The sequence below is a fragment of the Zalophus californianus genome, chromosome 4 (assembly GCF_009762305.2).
Source record: "Zalophus californianus isolate mZalCal1 chromosome 4, mZalCal1.pri.v2, whole genome shotgun sequence".
Taxonomy (NCBI): Eukaryota; Metazoa; Chordata; class Mammalia; order Carnivora; family Otariidae; genus Zalophus; species Zalophus californianus.
In genome coordinates, this window is record NC_045598.1 from 118,250,881 (window position 1) to 118,277,900 (window position 27,020).

General features: G+C 41.1%; 1 protein-coding gene across 1 annotated transcript in view; it reads right to left on the reverse strand.

The window, feature by feature from the left end:
* Positions 1-17,894: 17,894 nt before the first annotated feature.
* The window catches only part of BPNT2 (3'(2'), 5'-bisphosphate nucleotidase 2), a 37,093-nt gene continuing 27,967 nt past the window's right edge, over positions 17,895-27,020 (reverse strand). The window contains exons 4-5 of the mRNA XM_027608412.2: positions 25,974-26,135; positions 17,895-23,893 (exon numbers count right to left, since the gene is read on the reverse strand). Of these exons, the coding sequence (XP_027464213.1) occupies positions 23,625-23,893; positions 25,974-26,135 (431 nt within the window). The 3' untranslated portion in view covers positions 17,895-23,624. The remainder of the gene's footprint in view (positions 23,894-25,973; positions 26,136-27,020) is intronic.

Genomic DNA, 27,020 nt, shown 5'->3' on the forward strand with positions numbered 1-27,020 from the left:
ACTTTCCTTTCAGGAGCTACCTTAACCGGGAACCCAGGGATTCCTCCCTCAACCCTGGGGCCACACACAAAGAAGTAGGGGAGAGGGGAGAGAAAGCCTGTGGATTTAACAGAGAATTTACCCCAGAGAGACCTTTAAACCAGAAGTGGATTGAGATATCTCAAGGTGGCAAGATTAAGAGTTTTGCCGTGAAAGAAAATGGAGGCTTCTGAGCTAAATTAAGTTCAGTGACAAAGAAATAACGAATGTTAGACATTTGCCCTGACCAAAGAAATAACGAACGTTAGACGTTTGCCCTGACAAGTCCATGAAATCATATAGAACGTACCAGATAAGAAAGCTCTTTCTTTAGTAAAAACAAGTTTTATGGTCTTTCTAGCTCATCAAAACCACATGGCAAGCCTCAAATATTTCTTCCATTTCTTTTCTCAAAAAATATTTATTGAGCCGCTGATACGGATGACAGTGTGTCCTCGAGAAGATTAGTGAGAGATTGGCAGAAGAATAGTGGGTTCTGATAGGTCGTATGGAAGAGAGTGCTATTTGAGCACAAAGGAAAGGGTAGTTAAACCCTAAGGGAAGAGGTGTTATTCAGGGAAGCCGTTTAAAGAGATGTGACATCACTTAAGTTGGGACGAAGGAGAAGGAGATGAAGCAGAAAAAGAAGAAAAAGAAGAAGGAAGAGGAGAAGAAAGAGGAGGAGGAGGAAGAAAAAGGAGGCGGCGAGGGAAGGAGAGGGGGAGAGGGAAGGAAGGAGAAGAAGAAGCAGGGAGGGGGGAGGAAATGAGGAAGAAGAGGGCTAGCGGTTGGCCAGCCACATTGAAGAGCAGTGGGGACTCATTCCAAAAAGAAGAAACGGCACATACAAGCAATGAGAGGCGCCTGCCTCACAGCAGGCTGTCTGTGGGTGGGAGGTGGGTGAAGGAAACCCGGGACAGAGCCCAGCAATCAAAGGCTGAGTGTGGTGTCCACAGAGAAGACACCGGGGTGGACTGTGAGAGGCCGGGGGAGAAAGCTGTAAGAAGGTGGACTGGTAAGCACAGCCCAGATCATATGTATAAGCTAGATCTGGGAGACCAGGACTTAAATGGAGGAATGAGGAGACCAAGAGCAAATCTCAGGCATTGCGGAGCTGGTTGTGGCAGGTATGCTACGCTCCATCTGGTATTCTTTTTTTTTTTTTCTGAAGATTTTATTCATTTATTTGAGAGAGAGAGAGCAAGCACAAGAGGGTGGAGGGGGTAGGGGGAGAAGCAGGCTTCCCACCGAGCAGGCAGCCCGATGGAGGGCTCGCTCCCAGGACCCTGGGATCATGACCTGAGCCGAAGGCAGTCGCTTAACCGACTGAGCCACCCAGGGGCCCTCGGTATGGTATTCTTGCTACTACTGGGCAGGAGGCATCACCCTTGCAACAAGTACAGGCCTCTCTCAATATGCTTTCACAGTTCACTTGGCCCTTCCCTGGTTTTGACGTGAGTCCTTTGCAGATAGACCTTGCTTTTTTTCTGAAAATGGCCTTTTTAAGGAATGTTAAGCTAATTACAATTTATACTGAACAGTTATGCAGGGTTTTGTGTATATGTTTTATTTTGATTTTTTTTTTTCTAGTGTTCAGCTTTAAGAGATTTCAACCTACTTCTTAGCCTTTGAGTGGTTTTGAGACTCTAAAGATTTGGCTTCCTATTTTCTACAGAGTAGGGAAAAGATTCCCCAAATAAGGAACACAGTGGATAGAAAAGTCTAGTTTCTAAAAGAGAGACCAGTTGGAAAACTGTCAAAAATGCTAGTGGAAAGTTCATCCTGTTCTCATATTTCAGAAACAAACATTTACTAACTGCAGTATGTGGGCTACAAGGTGCTTGAAGACTCTTAGAATGTTCGGGGTTTTCTTCTTCACATCTCGTTTCCTTGAGAAATACATAATCTTGGCTAAAGGGAAGGCAGACTAGAACAGACGAAGGTTAAATAGAAAAACAAGTATTCTCAATGCCCCCAAAGGCGGGAGGGAGTTGAGAGGGACAAAGACGTTGTCTTGTCTGGTGTGGTACAAATCCAAATAAAAGTGCAACTTGGTTTCTCTTAAGTACAGCAGGGAGAAAACTTCATTTGTTTTTGATACTCCTCTAAATCAGAATTGGAAAGAACTCTGGTTAACAGGCCTAATGCGTACCTTTGTACTTGCTGTGGAATAAGAGCTTACAAAGCAATCTAAAACTGTAAGCAAAGGAAATGCTAAAAGCTCAAAAGTATTTCAGGGCAACTTAGAAAACCACTTTATATGTAAATTTTGTTCCGAGACACGAATATACTCATAAATTATCCATTTTTCAAAGTATTTACTTACGTAGGGGGTTCTCTTTCCTACCCATCAGCATTTGCAGTGTATTTAATGTATTTCAAATAAATTAAATAAAATGTCTTAATGCTTTAAAGTCAAAATTTTTACCTTACAAATTGATGGTTACCAAACTTTGCTCTGCAAAGAAACTGCAGACTAGGCTGTAGAGAGATAAGTGAAATCTGTTGAGTTAAGTGAAAAAGTGTACAGCCCACCAAAGGACTCCCCAGCATGTGTGGGTCACAGACACACCAACCACAATAAGGCATGTGACAGTCCGGAGAAAAACTAATGCAACCCGTATATAAGTTATTCTTGTTGCAAATACATTCTTCTTTAGTCTGTCAATTATTCTAGACTTGTGCTAAATAATAGTAGAGTTTCCTATGTTATCGGTCTATTGGTGAATCATTAAATTTCAGCACATTTGACCTGAGTGTCTACCCATTTATTGGTCATGAGTTGAATCGCGGTCCCCCAAAAAGGTATGCCCTCGTCCTCAGAAACTGTGAATATGGTTTTTAAAAAAGTGAATATTACCTCCTGTGGTCCAAAACTGTGGTTAAGTTAAGGATTTTGAGAGGTTCAAACCTGGATTTTCAGGGTGGCCCCTAAATCCAATGACAAGTGTGTTCATTAGAGGGAGGTAGAGGAATATTAGACAGAGGAAGAGAAGGCAGTGGGACCCCACAGCAGGGATTGGAGTGATACAGACACAAGCCAAGGAATGCTGGCAGCTGCTAAAAGCTTCAAGAGGCAAGAACAGATTCTCCTCTACAGCTTCCGGAAGGTGAAGGCCCAGGCAGCACCTTCATCTTGGACTTCTGGCCTCCAGAACTGGGAGAGAGTAAATCTGTGTTGCTTTACACCACACGGTTTGTGGTAATTTGTTATAGTTACCCTAGGAAACGAATGCAGGGTCTCACTTTACAGGTGAGGAAACCAAGACCCAGGGAGGTCTCTGCCTCCAGTCACACAACTACTTGTGATGGAGGCAGAGCTCAAAGACAGCCACCTCTTCCCACAGTGCTCACATCAACACTAGAAGCCACCCTGCGCTACTTGACCTTTCTACCACATTGAACAGGATTGGTCTTTTGCTCCCGTGATACCGAGCTCTCCAGATTGCCTCCTTTCTCTGACCTCGTTTTGTCTCTCTGTTTCTTTTTGCTTTTGTCTCTGGTTGTTTCCACATCCACCTTGTATGGCTCGCCCCAAAGATTGCGCCCTCTACTTCCCACGCTAAGCGCCTCCACGAGCACCCTCACTCCACGCCAAGGTGGCAGGGGCCTACTGTAACACTGTCATGTGGTTACAGCCTTGACTTCCCTGGGCTCTTAACCTATGTTTGCAACTGGTTACCGCATAGCTGGCTCTCCTTGGATGGCCCCTGGCATCTTGATTGCAACGTCCGAACCAGAACCCGTTCTCGCCTCACACGTTGCTCTTCCTCCTCCCTTCCTTGCTCAGTTACCTGCACCAACCTGGCAATCCTGCAACCATTCACATGCCTCTGTCTCCCTGGGCATCTGAGGGCCCCATCTGCATCTCTTCCCGCCACTTGCATCTCCCCGCTAAGTGCTGCTCTAACAGAAGATCTCATTGATTCACGCAACCGAAGACTAAAGAGTAGCTAGAGAATAACAACGAACTAGTTTCCTCTTCAATTCTGCCTTTGTATGTCTCCCACATAAACTCCTTGTATGAATTAACATATTGTTGCTATAACAAATTACCACAAACTTGATTATTTAAATGACCCATACGTGTTATCTCACAGTTCCAGAATGCAGAATTCTGACAAGTCTCACTGGGCTAAAATCTGAGTGACATTAGGCCTCCTTTCTGAAGGTTTCTGGTGACCACCTGCTTCCTTGGTTTGTCAGGCTTCTAGAGACCACCTGCACTCCTGGGTTCCTGGTCCCCTTCCTCCATCTCCAAAGCCAGCAGGGACATTAGGCTGAGTCCTTCTCCTGCTGCCATTTCTCTGGGTCTCTCTCTTCTGCATCCCCCCTTTCTGTTTTTAAGGATGCTTGGGATTGCATTGGGTCCCACCCCCAATAGCCCAGGAGAAACTCCCCATCTCAAAGCCAGCAGGTGAGCAAACTTAATCTCATCTGCAAACTTAGTTCCCCTCTGGCATGTGAGGTAACTCACAGGTTCTGGGATTCTGGACACGGACATTTCTGGGGGTCATGATTCTGCCTACCACAATCCTCATCTTCATGCTCACTGCCCCACCTGAGTTTCAGCCTTCATTTGTTGTCTTCTACTAAAGGCCTTTTAACTGGCTTTACTGCCTTCAGGCTCCTTATCCTCAATTCTCTACTTAGCCACCAGTTATCTCTGTGGAACAAAGATTTAATTAAGCCATTGTCCTATATCCCGCCTCCCCCCCCCCGCCCCCTCCCCCTGCCCTGTCCCTTGCTTATAGTTACCCTGCCCAGCCTTCCCCAGTTCCTTCTACAGGCCTGCTCCTAAAGCCCCTCATACCCTACAGGAGTATTTGCTGTTGCTCAGGCCTGTCGTTGACTGAAATTTCTCTCATGTTGTGCCCCCTCCTGGCTTACCCAGTCCTGTTTCCCACCAGGTTCACAAACCCTTTCATCCCCAAACTCACCAAACCGTTACCTTCTCTTTGTGGATTTCCCAAAACCTCCACCAAACCCAGCACAACTAATTGCTTCTCTGTGTAACACTTACTCCTGGGGCACCTGGGTGGCTCAGTCATTAAGCGTCTGCCTTTGGCTCAGGTCATAATCTCAGGGTTCTGGAATCGAGCCCTTCATCGGGCTCCCTGCTCAGCGGGGAGTCTGCTTCTCCCTCTGCCTCTGCCTCTGCTTGTGTTCCCTCTCTAGCTGTGTCTCTCTCTGTCAAATAAATAAAATCTAAAAAACAAACAAACAAACAAACTTACTCCATAGTACTGTGGCTGTTGGGTTATGTGTTTTTCTCTCTAAGCTTGACAGTGAGCACAATGCTGACCCATTCATCCATCCATTCTACATGTTTGTTGAGCACCCACCATTTGCTAAAATTAGGAACCATATGAATGGATACAATGGATACTGGCCTTCAAGGAGAATATAGTCTCTTGGAGGAGGTACAGTGATCAGACAAAATTCCTCATTCTTGTCTTAAAATACAGAAATATATTGTTGGTAGCACAGAATACAGAGCAAGTAATTCTGTGAGGGGACTTAAGGAAGGCTTCATAAATGGTGCTATTTAGTCTGGTTCCTAGGTTAAAAAAAGAAAAGAAAAAGAAATAGTAGACATAAATGAAGTAAAAGGATATGTTTCTCCCCAAGAACTAGGAGGTATTTGTTAAATTGAATGTCGAATGGAGAGAGTTTAGAGACTCAAATGGCATGCGGGGGGTGGCTATTAAGTGGGAAATAAGCCTGGAATGGAATAGCAGGTGAAGAAGGGAGTTTTTCAAAAGGCAAGACTCAGAACCACTCAAAATGCAGCCTACAGACCACCCCCATAATGTGTATGTGGCAGGGGGTGTCTGAAGCACAGGATCGTGGCCTCAGAGATCAGAATTTCTGCAGGTGGGGCTCTTGAATGGGGTTGTGCCCTAAGCTTCAGCACATTTCAGTTCTACAGCCCCTGAACGTAGCTGCGAAGACAAGGTTGAGAATGCAGAGTGAAATGAAAAGGAGGATTAATTAGGCCTAACGGAAAGATACCTGAGGTGCTCATGTTTGTAAAAATTCCTTCAGCAAATATTTACTGAGCAAGGATTATGTCTTGGGCACTCTGCCAGGTGAATAAAGAACAAAAAGGCTCTAATTGCTAGAAGTGTCCCTTCCAAGGGGGCATTGCCTAAAGCAGGCACATAGAGAGTGAGATCCGCTTATGGGGCAGGGGTTCCATAAAGGACCATGGAGATGACAAAGCCAGCATGTGATGGCTGGGGGACAAAAGTCACATGAGAAAGAGCAGGGATAGCAGCCTGAGGTCAAGAAGAGCTCAGTCTACTGGAGGGGCAACGTGGAGGTCAGCGTGGCTCAAAACCTAGAGAGTATGTAGCAAAGTGAAGTGGGATGCACCTGGAGAAGTAGGGAGAAGATGAAGTCATCAGAGTTTTGGGTGACTGGCCATCCTGGTCTGTGGGGATAAGGGGTGTCCTGGGACACAGGACTTCCCTAAAACCAATTAAGTCCCAGGCAAACCAGTTCAGGGCCTAGGGCCTTTTAGGAGTGGTCATTGTGAGACATTTGCATTACAAGAGCAATGGGCTTAAATTAAAGGGTTTTAAGTAGGTCCAGCAAAGGCTATGATTTACATTTCCAAGGACCCCACAGAGTTTTGGGTGGAAGATGGATTGGAGAGGGGGCAGCCAGAGAGGACTGTCTTCCTGGATTTGCACTCAATTGTTATGGGACTTGGTGGTAGTAACAGAGATGGAGAGAGGTCAACAGGATCAAGGAGCATGTTGAAAGTAGAAAGCAAAGTTGCCAATCACTTATAGGAGAGAATGAGGAAAAAGGGAAGAATCCTGAAGGGCTATGGAGCTGGAGTGGGGAGCCCTCAGGAAGCCACAATGTTAATGGGAAGATACACCTTCAAGGGGGTGTCTCGGATAGGCAGCTGTGTTTATGGGTCTGCAGCTCCGAAGCCAAGTCTGGGCTGATGAAATGTCACGGAGTTGAGGAACTCACCGGATTTACCCACAGGCAACCCCTCTGGCTGCACCCGTGGTCCAGCACCCTCTGGCTGCACATCACCTCGGCTCTGGTGAACTGTAGCCCCATGTTCACCCACCCACATGACAGGGCTGAGGCTGACAGAGCGCCTTGCCCACCCAGCCCCACACCCTGCGGGCAGGTCAGCTGACAGGACGACTCTATCCTAAGTGAACATATACACCACCGGGGGAGGATGCCATCACTGCCATTCAGCGCCCAGCATTTGCCTTAAAAACCCTCCTTCGTGTTCCACCTTCCAGCCTAGAAGGAGAGGAAGGGAACACACCGAGAATTCCTGCCTTCCTGCAAAATGTAGCCTTTTCTGCGTGACCCGAGGCCACAGCTGAATGACAGAACATGGAACCTGCATCCATGCATGTTTTATGGAGCCCCAAAGCATCACTCTTCTGCCCAATTTTCTACCTGAGAACGCAGAGGAGTAAGATTTGGTCAGTTTGCATAGAGACAAAATAGAAGGATGTCCAAAACTGTCAGCCTTTTCAAAGGCCAGCCTCATACTACCCAATAAAAAATAAAAATTAGCCCTATCCGCTTCTGAAACATCTCGCATTGTCAATAGCAGTTCAAATGATCCAAATGTTTCCAAAATGATTCCTCCAGGTGAAGTGGTTTTTCAGTTTAAAGCGATTCTTTAAGATTGCCTACTGCTTTTGCTGCTTAGACACAGCAGTCTTCCAAATCCGTTTGTTTCCTCAAAGGCTTCTTGTTTCTCTCCCCCTCTGCCCCCCTGATTGAGATATCCTGTCGAATTTTGCTAAAAGCTGTGGGCATTCTGATCTCCTGGACTGGAATGAAATTAATCAGTGCTCCACTCCCGCTGCACCATCTCCCCCCTCTTAACTGCCCCGTCGCAAGACAGGTAGGGCCAGACAGTCCTCGCAAAGACACACCAGCTGCTCCCCCTAAAAACAGTGTTTACCTCAAACATGATTCTTCAAGCAAACTCTCAAGTTAGAAAGTTATACCTGGGAAGTTCAACCAGCCGAAGAGGGTTATGACTAGCGAGACAATTTCTGTTGTTTTCAATTCTGACTTGAAGATTTTGGAAATTCAGACCCAAACTCGAAACAAGGCTTTTCTTGCTCGTCAGTGTAGAAAGAGTGATGCTCTGCTTCCCCTGTGTGGTAGAGCTTGATACTTCACTCTCTAGAAACCTGATTTAGAGCCAAGACAAAAGGAGGAAGTGGGCACTGTCAGGAGGTTTATTTATTTTTATTTTAAATGACCCATATCACGAATTCCTTTATGAACAAAAGAAGCCAATAGCGATTTCATAATATCCTTAGAGGAATTTCCTTCTTATTTTTCTTCTCAATTTTGAAAGTCAGCCGGGAGCCCTCTCTAACTGTAAAGATGGAGAGTGTTATTTAAGGGTTTTTTTTAGCTCATGCGACACTCAGGGGGAAGCCAATGGTAAGTTCAAATATCTCTCCAGGGGGCGCCTAGGTGGCTCAGTCTGTTAGGCGTCTGCCTTCGGCTCCAGGCGTGATTCCAGGGTCCTGGGATCAAGCCCCACATCGGGCTCCCTGCTTGGTGGGAAGCCTGCTTCTCCCTCTCCCACTCTCCCTGCTTGTGTTCCCTCTCTCGCTGTGTCTCTCTCTATCAAGAAAATAAATAAAATCTTTAAAAAACAAAAACAAAAACAACAAAAAACCCCCAAATATCTCTCCAGATCTTCTACTTTGTAAAATAACAACAATAATAATATCTATATAAATAAAGTCAAGTTCCTATTCATCTGAAAATGACACATATGACATGCATAAAATGGAAGTTCATGTATCCTGGGAGTTGGGACAGTACTACCCGCTTTGGGAATCTTTCTCTGGAGCCCGTGAAGCTGAGGGCGGGCAGCAGGGTCTCTCAGGTGATGCAGCCTGAGATACGGGCTCTGTGGCAGGAGCAACACCTACTGTGGGGGATCCAGGGAGAACCACACAGAGACACACCATTTTCTTGAGCCTCAAGTCTCTTGGGTGTGCTTCCTGTATGGGCAGCAGAGTGGACCCCTGGGAGCATTTTGGAAATTCGGCCTCTCCACCCACCCCACACCCAACCCATCCAGAGTCAGCACTTCAGCGAGAGTCCCAGGTGATTCACATGGACTTTAATGGGTGAGAACCGGTGGGCTAGAACAACTGGAACAACCAAGACCCCCCAACTGGGAAAGAGGGTTGTGGGAGAAAACATCTGTGGTTAGAATGTGAGCGACAGACTAAAAAGGGACCTTTGGATAGGCATCCAAACTGCATGGGGTGGTTTGCAATCTGTCTTCCAGGGCCAGTGCAGAAACTTCCAGGGGGACTAGAAGCAGGAATTTGTTTATTTAGTAGTGATGATGAATTCTCCTGAGCTATCCCACCCAACTCAAGGCAGTAGAAGTCATGGTAAGAACAGGCATGGTGGTGATAAGGATGATGGTAGAATTAATAGTGATAAATACCTAGTGAGCACTCAGCATTGCTGAGCTCTGTGCTAAGGGCTTAATGTGCATTGTTTAGTTGGACACTCGCAACAATATTTGAAGTAGTGAAACCAGGGTGCACATTGGTACTACTGAGCCCAGATAAAGGAACTAAGAAGTAGACCAAGTAGGATTTGAACCCATATTCCTTGTTTAACATGGATTAAGCCAAATTTGTGCCAGAGCATAATATTAAGCTAAAGAAAGAAGCAACTCTCAAACTTTAGTGCATATATGAGAAATCCTTGGAAGTGTGTTCAAATGCAGATTCCTGGGCCCCAAAGCTAAACCACAAGATCTGGGAGTGTACCACAGGCCCATGAATCTACAACTTTAAGCATCTCCAAGTGATGCTGAGGTGAGTGATACAAAGACAACATTCAACGAAACACTGCTCCGGTGACAGTGGAGAATGTTGGCTGCAATCTCCTTTATAGACTAACTTTACATGTAAGATATTATTTTCACACACAGATTCTGCAGTTAAAAGATATTTGAAAATTAGTCTTTGCTAAGCATTTAAAGTCCCTCACAACCCACCTCCCAAACCCAGCACCTGCGATGCTCAGTCTAGAACGTGGCATTCTGTAGTGTGGCTCTTGTCTTTACTGAGAGGCTAGGAAATGGGCAGAGACAGTTGTGAGTTTCAGAATACTCCATATCAGATTCTTTGCTGCAGCCTCCTACTAACAGAATCATGAGTATCTGCTGGACTCTCTTTCCTGAAGAGGCACGCTCACTACTATTTTTCTAATATTCAATTTCTCGTTTTGGATTAAATATTCATCTAAATATGCTCATACTCCTTACATAAAAAAAATACACCAAGGTCTATGAATTTAATAAATTGAGTATCTCAAAGCATTTAAACGCCAATTGAAGCTTAAACTTTTCAAAAGCTGAATATGTCAGATCCTTTGAAATACTTTTAATTCCTTAAAAAGTAATCAAAAAATTCATAAAGGATTATGATCATGGAAAACTCTTTCTGGCACTAGAAATGTTACTTCCACGGTTTTAGAGTACTTCTACATAATCTCTATCTCATTTTTACCATTATCCCAGTTTTTCCTAGGTGTATTATTATGAGGTGCATTGCCTGTCCACCAAAATTCCTAATATCTCATGATGTTGACCTTATTTGGAAATAATGTCTTTGCAGATGTAATTAGTTATGATGAGGTGATATTAGAGCAGGGTGGGCCCTTAATCCAATATGGCTGGCGTCCTTATAAAAGGGAGAAATTCGGACACACACAAGGAGAATGCCATGTGAAGTTGAAGGTAGAGATCAGAGTGATGTTCTACAAGCCAAGGAATGCCAAAGATTGCCAGCAAACAGCAGAAACTAGGGGAGAGCTAGGGAACAGACTTCCGTTCACATCTCTCAGGAGGGACCAACTCTGCTGACACATTGGTTTTGGACTTTTGGCCTCCAGAACCACGAGACAGTACATTTCTGTTCTTGAAGACACCTAGTCTGTGGAACTTTGTCATGGCAACCCAAAGCAAACTAATGCTGGTGTAATTTTATTCCCTGGACCAGAAGAGTCAGGGCAAAGACTCCAGCTAATCAGGGCTGTGGGTTCAGGTTGGCATAGAACAACTGAGTTCAGAATTGAACGAAATATTTATTTCTTTTTTTTGGGGGGGGGGTTTAATTTTTTTATTTTTTTTATTTTTTTTATAGATTTTATTTATTTATTTGAGAGAGAGAATGAGATAGAGAGAGAGCACGAGAGGGAAGAGGGTCAGAGGGAGAAGCAGACTCCCTGCTGAGCAGGGAGCCCGATGCGGGACTCGATCCCGGGACTCCAGGATCATGACCTGAGCCGAAGGCAGTCGCTTAACCAACTGAGCCACCCAGGCACCCCGAAATATTTATTTCTAAGGATAAGGAGTACCTCCCTGGAATTTTTACAGTCTTAGAAATTGCTAACACAGAAGTCAAGAATATTAAATAAACAAATTTATAACCAAGTTTTTTAAAATGCCTTTTTATTTGCCCATTATAATAAAGAATTCTTAGGATGTAGGCCATTTTTAAAAAATCACTTCTAAATGTTAGTGCTTTGAAAGCATAGAACCTTCAATGTCTTAACCCCTAAAGGACTGTTTTCTGGTTCCGTCTTAACTCTTGTGGTTGGCTCTTATCAGAAATATCATCTCTGTTCCCACAGTGCTTCACCCTGGACTCAAGTCTTCCCAAAGGAGGGCTGATGTTGACCCCAGGGCATTCCTGTCTTCGTCTGTTACCCATTTCACAGGGTTCTTTCATGCTTACTCTTTGTGTGTTAGATTAAGAATTATTAGATCTGACAAATCTGGAGTATTTCATTTTTTTTACAACCTCAGTCTTTCCTAATACTTCATCTGAGTTCATCCGCCATATTGAAAGCCCACAAGAGGACTTGGGATTCACATTCTCCTCTTGCCAGAATGAGGCCAACCCTTCATGCCAACACTAGGGATAAAGCAGGAAAGATGGGGAATCCAGCCTCTGGGCACCCAGTACTCAGCACACTCAAACCTGCAGTGTTCACTGTTTTCCACTTGCATTCTGCCTGGTCCACTGATCTCCACACCGGTTTCTACATACCAGCAGGGGGCACAACTACTCAGACCAACATAGTAGTAACGACTTTTTGCCTCCACTCCAGGAAATCTACAGAAGAAGAAGGATCAGAGATCTTGAGAGGGATATAAATTCTGAGCATAAACAAAAGGGTGCAGGCCAGTCTGTGTATCTTCTGTCTCTCCCCAGCCCAATCCCTCACATAAGAACAAGGTGCCAGGAAATTGGCCTGTAAGGCTTTAGGCAATAGAGGACACAGCCTGCTGCTGCAGAGATGGGGTGTTGTTAAGACCTGGGCCTCCAATCAGGAAAGAACAAGTGAGAGATCTGAGGGGACAACAGTGGTCAGCTGCTCTTCGCAGACGGGCACTGGCTGAGGATGAGTGGAGTTCCTTCACCTCATCCTCACAGATAAATTCTTGATGAGATTTTAGTAGCCACTGTTTCCTCTGTCAGATTTTCTTCCTTTTCTTAACAGACCCTGGCTTGTCCCTTGGACAGAGAGTTTAGGACGGGTGAGGGCATGTGTCCCAATCAAACCTACCACCGTCCCTTCCAGGACGTTCCTGTGAAGTTAGTATAGAAGACTTTTGCATGCATGTGGGGACTGCTGGAATAATGTAGGTCTGGGCTCCCTGACAGCCACGTTCCCCACTGTGTGGAGCAAGACAGTCTGTAGAAGTGGATGGGCACAACACACTAGCAGATAGAGAGAGCCAAGGGAGAGGGAGAGAAATGACCACATCATCTAAACGGTCCATCTTCTCATCCCTAACTTTGTCTTTCTCAGACACTTGAGCCAATAAATCACTTTCTGCTTGGGTTAATTTGAGTTAATTTTTGTTTCTAGAGAGCAAGAGAGTCTTGCCAAATAAATACAGCATGGAGCAGAAGCCTTCAGATCAGACAATCATAAAAAAAACTGAGGGGGCCAGGTGGGGGAAGTGTGTATCCTTTAGGGCTTGCATAACTATTCTCCGATTGTTCTGTATTTTACCTCATTTGCTGTTATGCCCCTTCATGTTTGACTGCCTTGCTCAAGACCCTATGAGAGCTAATGAGAGACAGAAGGGTGTTCAAATGCAGGCGCCACTGCACCAGGGTTCCGGCAGTGACCTTCCCTACTCAATGCTCTCGTCGCCGGGGGTTCCCAACTTCTGTCTCTCACGCTGCTCGATAACCCAACTGTTGCATGAAACATGGGCCACAAGTTTCGCAGATCTACCCCATCACTTTCCAGGGGTCCGGGGCTGAGGGTGACTTATCACTACCGGAAATTCAGCTCTTACTGTTAGTGCAGTGTCATTTTGTTGTCTGACATAGTTTACAATTTTAAGTGTTTCCTTTTGTTGAGATATTTAATCTGCTGAGGTTTCCAGGACCTTTGGCTTGCAGTCCAAAACAACCATTTGACACACCAAAGAATGTTTTATCACTTCTCCAGAGAATAAAGTGTATTCGAGAAAGATCATTTTCCTCCTGCCCCATGACACTCCGCTGCTTACCTACTAACAGCTGTTTTGGACAAAATTACATCCACTTTTTAAAATATTTTCCATGACAATGTTCTCTTTGAAAAATTAGGTCTGGTCGGCTGCCAATTGGAGATTTGATGTAACCAAAGATCTTAATCCAGCTAGAGAACTAAATTCACTGAAAACAGAAAGGAAAACTTTCACAAATGTGCTGTTTGCATTCCTACTGTGAAATAAGATCTGACCCAGTACTTATCTGGGAAGAACTCCCACCAGAGCTGTGGAAATCTTGTTTTATGATCAGAAATCTTGTTTGGGAAAGAAACCACTCTGCTCTCTGTCCAACAAGATCGACTCCTTCGTTTCCCAATGTTCTCATGTTAATCCCCAAAGCACGATTGGCTGGTAAATAGCACTGGCTGGGAGGAAGGCATAGAAGTTCTAGAGAGTAAATGGAGACCATGTGAGGTGCTGGACTTCATCAGTGAATTCACTGTGAGTCACGTTTTTTTGTTGTTGTTTTTCCTCCATGGTCTGAGTTCCAAACTGAGCAAGACAAGTTAAAATTCTCAGAAATTGCAAAAAATAAAAACCATATATAATCTCTGAAATATCAGGTGGTACTTGGCACTCATAGGATCACTCCTCTTCTGGGAAAACTTGAATCCATGTTGAAGTGCTTTGGAAACTCTGAAATGATATTCCTAATAAGAGCTTCCCAAAGGGGTACCTGGGTGGCTCAGTCAGTTAAGCACCTGCCTTCAGCTCAGGTCATGATCTCAGGGTCCTGGGATCTAGCCCCATTTTGGGCTCCCTGCTCAGCAGGGAGTCTGCTTTTCTCTCTCCCTCTACCCCTCCCCCACTTGTGTGCTCACTCTCTCTCAAATAAATAAATAAATAAAAAGTTAAAAAAAAAAAATCCACCCAAAAGTTAAAAGGGAGAAAGAAAGTAATCCTTGAAGTTATTAAAGAGCTGAGACATTTAAAAATGTTTCTGTACTAATCTCAGATTTCAAGATATACCACAAAGCTATAACAATCAAAACAGTATGGTGATGGCACAAAAAAGAGACCCATAGATCAATGGAACAGAATAGAGAGTCCAGAAAGAAACCCACACTCTATGGTCAATTAATCTATGACAAAGGAGGCAAGAATATGCAATGGGGAAAAAACAGTCTCTTCAACAAAAGGTGCTGGGTAAGACTAGACAGCCAGATACAAAAGAATGAAACTGGACTACTTTCTTACACCATACACAAAAACAAACTCAGAATGGACAAAAGACCTAAATGTGAGACCTGAAACCATACAACTCCTAGGAGAAAACATAGGCAGTAATCTCTCAGACATTGTCTTTAATAACATTTTTCTACATATGTCTCCTCAGGCAAGGAAAACAAAAGCAAAAATAAACTATTGGGACAACATCAAACTAAAAAGCTTTTGCACAAAGAAAGAAACCAACAAAACAAAAAGGCAACCTGCTGAATGGAAGAAGATATTTGCAAATGGCATACCTAATAAGGGGTTAATATCCAAAATATATAAATAAATTATATAACTCAAAGTTGAAAAAAACAAATAATCTGATTAAAAATGGGCAGAAAACATGAACAGACATTTCTCCAAAGAGGACATCCAGTTGGCCAACAGACACATGAAAAGATGCTCAACATCCCTTCTCATCAGGGAAATGCAAATCAAAACAATGATGCCATATCACCTCACACCTGTCAGAATGGCAAAAATAAAAAACCCAAGAAACAAGTGTTGGTGAAGATGTGGAGAAAAAGGAACCTTTTTAGCACTGGTAGTGGGAATAAAAACTAGGGTAGCCATTGTGGAAAACAGTATGGAGTGTCCTCAAAAAGTTAAAAATAGAACTATCCTAATAATAGTGCAATAATTGCACTATTGGGTATTTACCCCCAAAACACAAAAACACTAATTCAAGGGATACACACAGCCCTATATTTATAGCAGCATTATTTACAATCCCCAAATTATGGAAGCAGCCCAAGTATCCATCAATAGATGAATGAATAAAGAAGTGGTATATATTTACAATGGAATATTACCCAGCCATAAAAAAAGAATGAAGTCTTGCCATTTGCAACAACATGGATGGAGCTAGAGAGTATGATGCTAAGCGAAACAAGTCAGTCAGAGAAAGACAAATGCCATGTGATTTCACTTATATGTGGAATTTAAGAAAAGACAAATAAACAACGAAAAGACACAAACCAAAAAATAGACTCTTAACTACAGAGAACAAACAGATGGTTACCAGAGGGGAGGCTGGTGGGGGGTGGGCGCTATAGGTGATGGGGATTGAGGCGATCACTTGTGATGAGCACTGGGTGATGTATGGAAGTGTTGAATCACTATATTGTACGCCTGACACTAATACAGCACTGTATGTTAACTATACAAGAATTTAAAATTAAAAAAAGGATCTTCCAGCTCTAATGTTCAGGGTTTCTTAAAAAAAAAAATGGGCAGAGGAACTGAAAAAAACATTATTACAAAGAAGACATACAGATGGCCAACAGACACATGAAAAGCTGCTCAACATCACTAATGATCAGGGAAATGCAAATCAAAACAATGAGAGACCACTTTATACCTGTCAGAATGGCTAATATCAAAAGGACAAGAAGTAACAGCTGTTTGTGAGGATATGGAGAAAAAGGAACCCTTGTGCACTGTTGGTGGGAATGTAAATTGGTACAATTGTGGGAAAAGGTATGAAAATTCCCCAGAAATTTAAAAGTTGAAATACCACAAGGATGGCTGGGTGGTTCAGTCAGTTAAGTGTCTGCCTTCAGCTCAGGTCATGATCTCAGGGTTTGGGGATCGAGCCCCGCATGGGGCTCTCTGCTCAGCGGGGAGTCTGCTTCTCCCTCTCACCCTCTCTTTCTGTGCTCTTGTGCACGCTCTCTCTCTCAAATAAAAATCTTGAAAAAAATTTTTTAATTAGAAATACACATAAGCCAGTAATTCCACTACTTTGTATTTACCCAAAGAAAAAGAACACTCTAATTCAAAAAGATATATGAAGCCCTTTGTTTATTGCAGGATTATTTACAATAGCCAAGATACAGAAGCAACCCGTGTCCATTGATAGATGAAGGGATAAAGAAGATGTGGTATTGTATACCATGGAATATTACTCAGCCTTAAAAATAAAGTTGCGATCTTGCCTTTTGTGACATGAATGGACCTAGAGTGTATTATCCTAACTGAAATAAGTCAGACAGCAAAAGAGAAATACCATATGATTTTACTTATATGTGGAATCTGAAAAACAAACGAACAAACAAAAAGCAGGAACAGACCCATCCCATAAATACAGAAGACAGATTGGTAATTGGGAGGGAAAGAGGTGGGAGAATGGGCAAAATAGGGAAGAGTGGGTGGCACAGGCTTCCAGTTAGGGTATGAATAAGTCACCAGGCTAAAAGGTACAGCATAGACGGTGTAGTCACTGGTATGATAGTAGCACACGGTGACGGTAGACAGTAGCTACCCTTGTGGAGAGCATAACACAATGTATAGGGTTGTAGAATCAGGGTTGCACACCTGAAACTAATGTAATGTGTCAACTGTACTTCAAGTTAAAGTTTCTGTGCTTTCAAAGTACTCAGACTTTAGAAACAGTTTTTAAAATAATGGTCTATATCCTAATTTCTATTAGGATGTAGAATAGAATTCTCTTTTATTTTTATGAACAAATAATATACGTCTGCTGATGCAGAAGTCCAGGATATGAAATAATCAAATTCATAATATGGGGCTGATGACATCTTTTTATAAGACGAGGAAAACAAAAGCCTTGGAGATCTTTCTCATCATACTGTTTCTATTACTGCCTTTCTATAAATTTGTCCTTGTCTTCGCTTCTTTTGCTCTTTTTCTATCCTCCGTCTTAAACAAATCTAAAAAAGAATGCAAGATGTAATTCTGTTACAACTATTTTTGCCTTGTGCACCCCTTCTCAAACAGACGCCTTTTCTGTACATGGTGAGAGAATTTCAGAAAATTTGTTCAAAAGCAGATGCATTCATAAGAGAAAGCAGAAGAGTTCCAAGGGCTGAGGTGAAGGGGGAATGGGGAGAGACTCAATGGGTAGAGTTTGTGTTTGGGATGATGAACAGATTCTTCAAAAGCATTGTGGTGACAGTTGTCCAACATTGTGAATGTATTTAATGCCACTGAATTGTGCACTTACAAATGGTTAAAATGGTAAATGTATGTATGTATATATTACCCTACTTAAAAAAAAAAAAGAGGGGAAAAAGCAGATGCAGCACACCATCTCTTTCAGACATGACGAATTTATTCAGAAAATTCAAATTTCAGTTTGGCAAAGTATATCCAGGGGCAGAGAGTTTGGGATAGTCATTTCATTGGAAGCAATCACATTTTCTAGAGCTAAATGTCCATGGGGTAGTTAAAAATAATTCAGTGTGCATGGGGTGATAATCATAAATATTTGCAGAGTCAACAAAACAATCAACTTACACAACCTGGGCATGAAAAACGCTTATGCTAGTAGTACTCCTTTATTCAATTTAGTGCAACATACATTGAGCCCCTAATTTATTCAAGACACTGGGCTAGCTGCTGGGGCTGAGGTGGAAATACAAAAATCACCAAGACACAATCCCTGTCCTTAAGAAGTTTACAACAGCACATATAAAAATGAGTGTGGTACAAAATAACTGCTCTAAAAACATGGAGAACTTACTTCTCAGTAGAGGTTAAAGTCAGAACCCCCTTAATTTTGTGCTGTGGGTGAGGGAAGCAGGATACAACATGCCAAGGGAAGAAAAGTCTGGTGTCCAAGTATGACTTGGCAACAGGAAGCAGACTAACTCCTCCACAGCTTTGTGTGTGTGAATAGGGCAGGAGTATTCAAAAGTATTTTTTTTATTTTAATTCCTCTCATCAATGTTAGCCCATTACAAGAAAGTGATCGACAGGAAGTGAGGTCTATTAAAAAAACAAAGTTTGAAGAGGCAGGGACATGAACAGGAAACACCATTTCATAGTTTCGTGTAAACTCAACCCCATGTGTATATACATCTAGTAGCTTAAGTAACATCATCAAATGGGGGGGAAAAATCCATCTGGAGCCACAGAGTTCATCATGGCAGAACAGTCTCTCGTTAGATTCTAAGACTAGCTTTTGCTCCTGCCAGTGGAGGACGTAATGTTATAGGGAAATTGGAAGTCCATATTTTTACACATAAATTAAAGTCCTTAAACGTTACCTCCTCAACTCAGCATAGATGATGAAGAGAGCTTAGAAGAGATAATTTGGGGACAGAGATTTAAGTCTTTCTAGGCTAACTGATCTAATGATGCCTTGGCATGCTGTATTTCCTATTTAAAAAAATACAGGATGAGCAAGTCTTTCCTGAATAACAACTTACTATGTGTAGAACATACTTCAAGAGGAATTTTAACGGAACATACTACTAATCAAACATCACAGTTTCTGCTTTTGTAATTTACACAAATTACCTTAATGATAATACTTTAGGGAACACTTACAAACACAATTATGTAACATTGCTTTAATATTCATCAGCCCTAACTTCTAGAAGTTTGGCTTCTATTATCTCAAAAAAAAAAAAAAAAACCCTACTTATAAATCTCGTTTTCCCACAGAATTAATTCACCATCCAATTTTAAAAATAACTTTTAAAAACAGAAACCAATCGTAAACTGGAATGCTAATACCTGCCAGGCTTTGATAAAATAAAAATAAACAACTTACATAAACAGCACCTCATAAAACCAAAACCTCCTTTTGAAATACAAAGTTCAATTCTTCTTGCCCTCTTGGTAACTGCTAATCAGAACCCCCAATTCTCCCCCTCCCCTCTTCAATCCAGGAACTGTTCTGGTTTGTTAAGTCACATAACACACAGTATTTTTTAGCATTAATAAATTATTGATATGGTACCATGAATAGCTGTTTTTAAAAACCAAAGTAACTCAGAAGACTAGTATAACAGATATAATAGCACACTAAAATGATTTAAAAGAAAAAAAATTTTTTAAATGTACCTTATCCTGGTCTTGTATTAATTCAAATTAAAAACCAAAGGATGAAGTATCATTTCAGACCTATATACATCAAGATGCCAGTTCTTATAAAAATGTACTTTAGTTGTAAATGCTAGGTTATGCAAAAATAAGTTTATATCAATTGTATTTTTAATGAATTTTCCCCAACTCTAATATTAAAAATGTTAAAAGAACTTAAATTTTAATGGCAAAAATTTCCTATTTTCCCCATCTATCAAAAAAAGATTTTATTTTCCCTTATTAACATACAATGCCCTATTGTTAAGGCACAACTTTTAGGATAAAAATGAAACCATAGACTAGGTTGATTTTATACAACAGTTACAAGACAGACTTTTTGTAGGCATATACTGAAAATAATATACCTCAAATTCAACAAAGATCAAAAATGAAAAATCAGTTTCTATCCAGGACCAGTCAACACATAGCCAAGATAAATAGTTGCAGCTAGAATAACCCAAGTAGATTCTATTTTTAACCTGCCAAAGATTGTCTCCATAAGGCCATTTTCAAGGTGTTATCAAGGAGAGGCAAGCTGGATATTTTCTTTTGAACTGCGGGTGGTGGCACCCCAGCTTTCTTTACTTATGCTTTGCTATCAGAGATCGTTGTCACCTTCAAAGGCTGGGTGAGATCCAATTTTTGAACATCTGAGACAAGGACAGAGTTCCTGATCCTAGGGCTCAAGGCAGATGTTTGCTCTGCATCCTCCCTCTGCTACCCTTCCCTGGAGCTTTCTTCCCTCCTACCCTCTTCTTAGCCACGGCCCTTCCCCTTATTTCCTCTGACCCAATTAGCACAATATTCAAAGGGAGCACTCAGCAAACAGAATTTGCACAATTGTTACTTAAAACACATGAACCAAAACACTTGTTAGCTTAATCATACAGCCATAAACAATTCATTTGAATGTTGATTTAGATCAAGAAAAAACATTAAAGGAAAGAGGACAACTGACTACCAAACAAATATGATCCTTGTAGGCCCTTTGTAATCTCAACTGAGATAGGGACACAAGTATGAAAGCTAACAGAAAAAGCAAGTTTTCTTAAGCAGGCTTATATACCTAATTCTTGTATTTTCTGCATTTTCGTTCCTATGAAGAAAGGATCTAAAGAAATGGTTTGTAAAGACAGAAACACTGGATTAGACTTGACTGTGTAAATCTTTGTGGTTTTGAAGGTGATTTTCCTTTACCTTTTGAGAACAGTCTTTTGAGAAATAACGGTCAACCAGAACTCTTGCCTGGCTTCATCTACCTGACCAGGAACTTAACTCAGTTCTACCATAAGATCTCGGCAGCCAATCTTGAGAGAAGTAGGTCTAAGAGAGAATTTAGGGGTTAAGTTTTGGGGGAAGAGTATGGTCCAGAAAGAGGGGCAGAGATAGAAGAACATCAATGGGCTGGGGAGCCAGGGAATGAGGTAGAGATGAAGGGCAGAGCAAGGGGACAGCTAATAAATACTGAAGTTATTGATGCCACTACTTTTACTAAATGTGATGTGTAAAACTCAAAAGTTTAAGGGAGTATTGTGCTCTAAATGATAGCAAAGATAAAGGAAAGGGAAGACCAGGAGTTGGGGAGGTGAGGCTCGCTAAAAGTTCAACTTTATTTTGCTGCATTTTAGAAGTAATTCTGGGAGATACTACACACCTCACTTATTCATGGTGTTTTACTGGTTGTTCTGGCACAATAATGTCTCACATAAATAAATATAAATATTGTTCTTTGTACTTATATTAGTTCTGTAATGTATATTGACTTTTAGAAACAAAAAAATTAAAAATGAATTTTCTATAAAAGCACTTAAAAACCATTAGTAACTAGACTATACCCAACAGATTATAAAAATAACGCATTTAACTGTCAGCCAATATCTTAATTTTTGCACATAACACAAACCCTTCGCAAATTCATTATCTACATGCAGATTAATGGAATTAAAAATAAAACCAAAGCAATCATGCTTGCTAATATGATCTAGTTTCATCTCCATTAAATTAGAAAGTTTCCATGTAATCTTGAAAAAAAAACACCTCCAATTAAATGCCATTTCTTAATATGCCAGTCTTCTTGCCCCATGTTTGACACATTACAATTAAAACAAACGCTTATACTATGGACTCTGGAAATAGTGTATGCCTCCGCCATCTCTCCTGAGGAAAAAATATTCTCATTTCATTGAAAAGTAAAAAGATGAGGTCTCCAATATTCTGTTCTGAACCCCTAAGTCCTGTTTAAATATCAAGTGTTCCAACTACCAAAACTTTGTATGAATTTCACTGAACCTATCGAGGCCCACTACACTATCAGGTTTGTGAACAGTTGCTAGAGACTGGGAATAAACATGTGCTTTGTACTAAATTTAGTTCCCTAAGGAGGAATGAAAGGACCCTGGAGACCACGTAAAAGGCGGACCTAAAGTTGTATGCACATTCCACCAGGTGAGCATGTCCATTCTTTGGTCAACTTTACCTCCATGACAGGAAAAGAAATGGAAAGTTGTTTTGAAGAAAGAAAAGAAGAAAACAAATGAGCAATCCCCTCCCCCTCTAATCAGTATGTTATAAAATACAAGGACATCAAAGTCACATGAAATAACAGTATTGTTTACACGAAGTTTCCAGATAACACACTGAGAGAAATCCAACATCCCGATGAAAGTTCACAAAGGTTCTAATTACAGTGACACAGGGAATATGCCACTGCCTTTCTTCCAGATTTTGCCTACTGAATTAAAACAAAAATTACTCAAAAGGTAACATTAACCTTTGTTATTTTAATCTGAACGGAAACTTTAAAGTATCTTAAAAGCTACTACTTTGAGATTAGATTAGATCCATTTATTAATGGTAAAAAGCAACCATAAATCATTCTTGATAAGGAGAGAATCTCTACATACAAACCTGGCAAAGTTTTTTAAAAAGTACTAAAACAAAACCTTTGAAAACGAAAGCTAGCTCAATTTGTGTAATATCAAATGACTCAATTAACAGAATAATTTATATTCTTATAGTGCATAATTTATCCCTAAGGAGAAAATGTACCAAAATCTTAGTGCTAACCCTGAAACTTTAATCCAAACCTTACATGTTAAAGACTAAATGCTGGTTAGGAGGGAAAGGATGGGACCATGCAATGTCCACAGAACAAACAAAAATCAACAGTAAGATGGCAGAAATATTGAACCCATGGGTACAAATACACTTTTCTGTACAAAAACAAAAAGCAAAAAACAAAACAAAAACACATACACAGAAACTACTATTACAACGCAATCATCATATAGCTATATTCTCAACTAGCTGGTGAACCTGTTATTAAAATTTCAAAGAAAAAAAACAAGCTTTTTCTATTTTAATCCATTAAGAAATATTTAGTAACAACAGATAAATAGAGCATTTGTTGCATATTAATGAATGTGTGGCTTCTTGTGCTTTCCATCTGAATTAGGGGTAAAAATCCCCAATTACTTTATTTTCAATGAGATACAGTTGTAAAGTAGTATTAAATCTACACAAAATCAATCCTTTCTTCAGCCCAATTCTGTATGAAAGTACTAACAAATAGTGAAGATTCATGATGTTGTGTGAAAATGGTGACTCATAACAATGTAGACTCAGCTATAGATTTTAATTCACAAATATATATATATGTGTGTGTGTGTATGTATGTGTGTGTGTATATATATATATATATATATGCGGCCTTGTGTATGACAACTGTACGAAAATAGTCTCAAAAATAAAGACAATACTTGAGACACGAAGCAACCCACTTTCCCTGATCTTGCATCCTATTACAGGGAAAATAAGTCTCTGATGCTTCATAAATACTTTAAAAAGTTCGGGATGGCCTTAACCATGCAGTCTCCACCGATGCTTTGAAGCCCCCAGCGTTTCAGGCTGACTGTTCAACTCAGGAAGAGCTGTGACCTGTGATCACCTTTGCTTATTTATGTCCTTTCTCTAGATCTGGGAGTTTTCTGACTAGAGCCTGGTGGTTCATTCTGATGCTAGCAAGGAGGCCTCCTTCAATGCCGTCGGAACCAGTGTAACTGATTTCTTCACCACTGAGGGTAGTCATATGCCCCCCAAGGGCTTTTAAGATGGCATTGCCAGCACATATATCCCATTTTTTGATGTATGTCACATGGATATATAGATCAGCTTTTTCTTGACTCTTATCAGGCACATCCAAGAGTGCTAAAACTTTATAACCTAAAAGAGAAACACAGAATTTAGGTTACTATTCAAAAGATTTAAAGAAAGTAGCTTACTTTTTATTTCTTTTTTTTTTATTAATTTTATTTTATTATGTTAGTCACCATACATCATTAGTTTTTGATGTGGTGATCCACGATCCATTGTTTCCGTATAACACCTAGTGCTCCATGCAATATGTGCCCTCCTTAATACCCATCACCAGGCTAATCCATCCCCCGACAAGTAGCTTACTTTTTATGAGTATATTGTGAAAAATAACAGCACAGGATAGGCAGGAGTTCTCTATACTATCTTTGCAATTGCAAAATCTAAAATTATTTAAAAATAGTTTTGTTCTTTTTTCAAGGAAGTTAACAGTGCAGACATTGAACCCAAATGAGCAAAAAAATATACTGTAAAGGAACTTATGAAGCTATTCTCAAGTGTAACCAAATACACTTCTATAATCTTTTAAATTTAAATCTACTTTGTGGTTGTTTTCTATGGAATGATAAAGTCACTGTGTATCCTTTCCTCTGGAATACTATACTGAAGCTATATACCCACGGGTTTCATCTGAATTATCTAGGAACACTGGATTTGAAAGAAGACAAAATAACACAATCTTAAGACTTTTCTGTAATGAGGCAGAATTTTTAAAAATTAAAAAAATAATAAAACAGAAGAAACCAGGTCTAGAATCTGATTTATCCCATTCATACTGGATATTCTGAACATTACCTTCCTAACCAACATTAACAGAGGGCTTATAGGAAAATATCATATTAAGTAAGGTACATTGTTGTAATCATGTAAAGGTTTTCAAACACTTGTTTCTCACCATAATTTTTTATTTATTTGAATTAAAACACTTCTGTCATATTAAAAAGCGCTCAAAACAAGGGTGAGCAAAAGGTCTGTGAGCCAAATTCAGGCCATGCACTGTTTTTGTACAACCCTCAAGCTATGAATGGTTTTCTGTATTTTTAAAGGGTGGTGACAAACCAAAAATCCAAGAATAGTAAGCAGTAGAGTCTACACGTGGCTCATAAAGCCTAAAATGTTTACTATCTGGCCTTTTAGAAAAAGTGAGCTGACCCCTGATCAACAACAGGTAATAAAATAGTACAGAATATACAGTAAGCTGGGTGGCTACCAGACTCTGGCTCATCCCAGACATGCAAGCTGAAGAGCTCAGAGGTGTTAAAAGTGCCCAGGGATTAGCCATCCTAGTAACACTTATGAGGATTCCTGACATCTTTCTGCCATAGGAAGCATCATAATGTGCTTGATCTTCCCTTCTCTCCCTGCTATTCCTACAGTTAGGCTAAGTGCACAATTACTTTGAAAAGAGATCACATATAAAACCACTACTGATGGTACATCACTGACATGAAAATGCTTTTGTAATATTCAAAGAACAGCAGTCACTGTTGTGAGACTATTGTCCCTACTGTGAGGCTGTTTCTTTCTTTCCTTTTCTTTTCTTTTAAGATTTTATTTATTCATTTGACAGAGAGACACAGTGAGAGAGGGAACACAAGCAGGGGGAGTGGGAGAGAGAGAAGCAGGCTTCCCGCTGAGCAGGGAGCCCGATGTGGGGCTGGATCCCAGGAGCCTGAGATCATGACCTGAGCCGAAGACAGATGCTCAACGACTGAGCCACCAGGTGCCCCTCTTTCTTTTCTTTCTTTTTTTTTTTAAAGAGTTTTATTTATCTATTCGAGAGAGAGAGAGAGAGCACAACCACGGGGAATGGTAGGCAGAGGGAGAGGGAGAAGCAGGTTCCCCATGGAGCAGGGAGGCCGATGCAGGGCTCGATCCCAGGACTCCGGGATCACGACCCCAGCCGAAGGCAGACGCTCACCCGACTGAGCCACCCAGGCGTCCCTGTGAAGTCATTTCTAACAAGAAGGCATGTGTGGCTGAAATCCCACCCTCGAGATAACCAAGTAGGAGACCATACCTGTCTGCAAAGTACACTGTCTATTCTCACTTTTTTCCCAAGCACAGGACAACCAAATCTTTCTCCCGACATAAGCCTGACCATGCTGGGGACACTGTCCCCAGACACCACAGGGGAATAGGAACGTACCAGCACCACCAGCTGGGATAATTGTAGTCTGGTTTCCAAAAGTCTGAAGAGCAACCTGTTTGACCATTCCTGAATGCGAGCGTGACACAACGATCCTTGGGGTCTTCTCATTGTAGGAAATGCGGGCTTTCACGTTGGACCCACCGTCTACCATTGCCCAAGCTGAAAAGCAAATATGATATCCATTAACAGCACTGAAGCCTTTTGAAACGGGAACTCAAAGGACCAAGAGTTGATTGACAAAATACCTTTTTCCGCAGAATTACTTGTTTGTCCCCAAAACAAAAATGCTTTTTTTTTCTGAGAATGAGAGTAATATTTAACATTTTTTTGCATTAAAATAGGCAAATATTAAGACAAAGCTTAAAAAGGCCACATAATCCTGCTCAACCAGAGATAATGACTTCTAAAAACTTGGCTTAAGAACTCCCAGGGCTCCAGAGCTCCCAGTGAGGTGCTGAGTTCTCACTGGGATTATACTGCAACTCAACATCTCTCTATACCTAATCTGGCTTCCTTCCCTCTCTTACACAACTTTGATCCCAAGAGCACTCTTTCCTAAACATCCTACATGCTAATCTCCATCTCAAAAGTCTGGCTTCTGGGGAACTCAACCTGTGACAACTTAGGACATAAACACAACTAGCTACCCTGGATAATTCAAAATTTAAAATAGGTTTTCCTCCTACTATTTTTTCCTCCTCCTTACTATTTCTCCTCCTATCTATTTCTGATATATTCATGGTTTCAATGATAAACATAAAACAGTTAAAGAGGTGAGTTAGATTTACACATCTGCTTTATCAGAGGATATAAAAAGAAAATGCCCTAGATTTCAAAATAGAACAGAAATTTCTAAGAAGATGAGGAGACCCTAGAAATGGCTTGAAATGTTTTTCTTGGTTTGGAAGTTTTCTTCGCTGACTACCAAGCTATACAAGAAAATAAACTTACTCAGAATTATCAAATTAGACTGTTGCTCTAGCAGTCACTCACTATGGGGTAAAACACAGTCCACCATGGCTAGCAACAAAAGCAGATGCATTA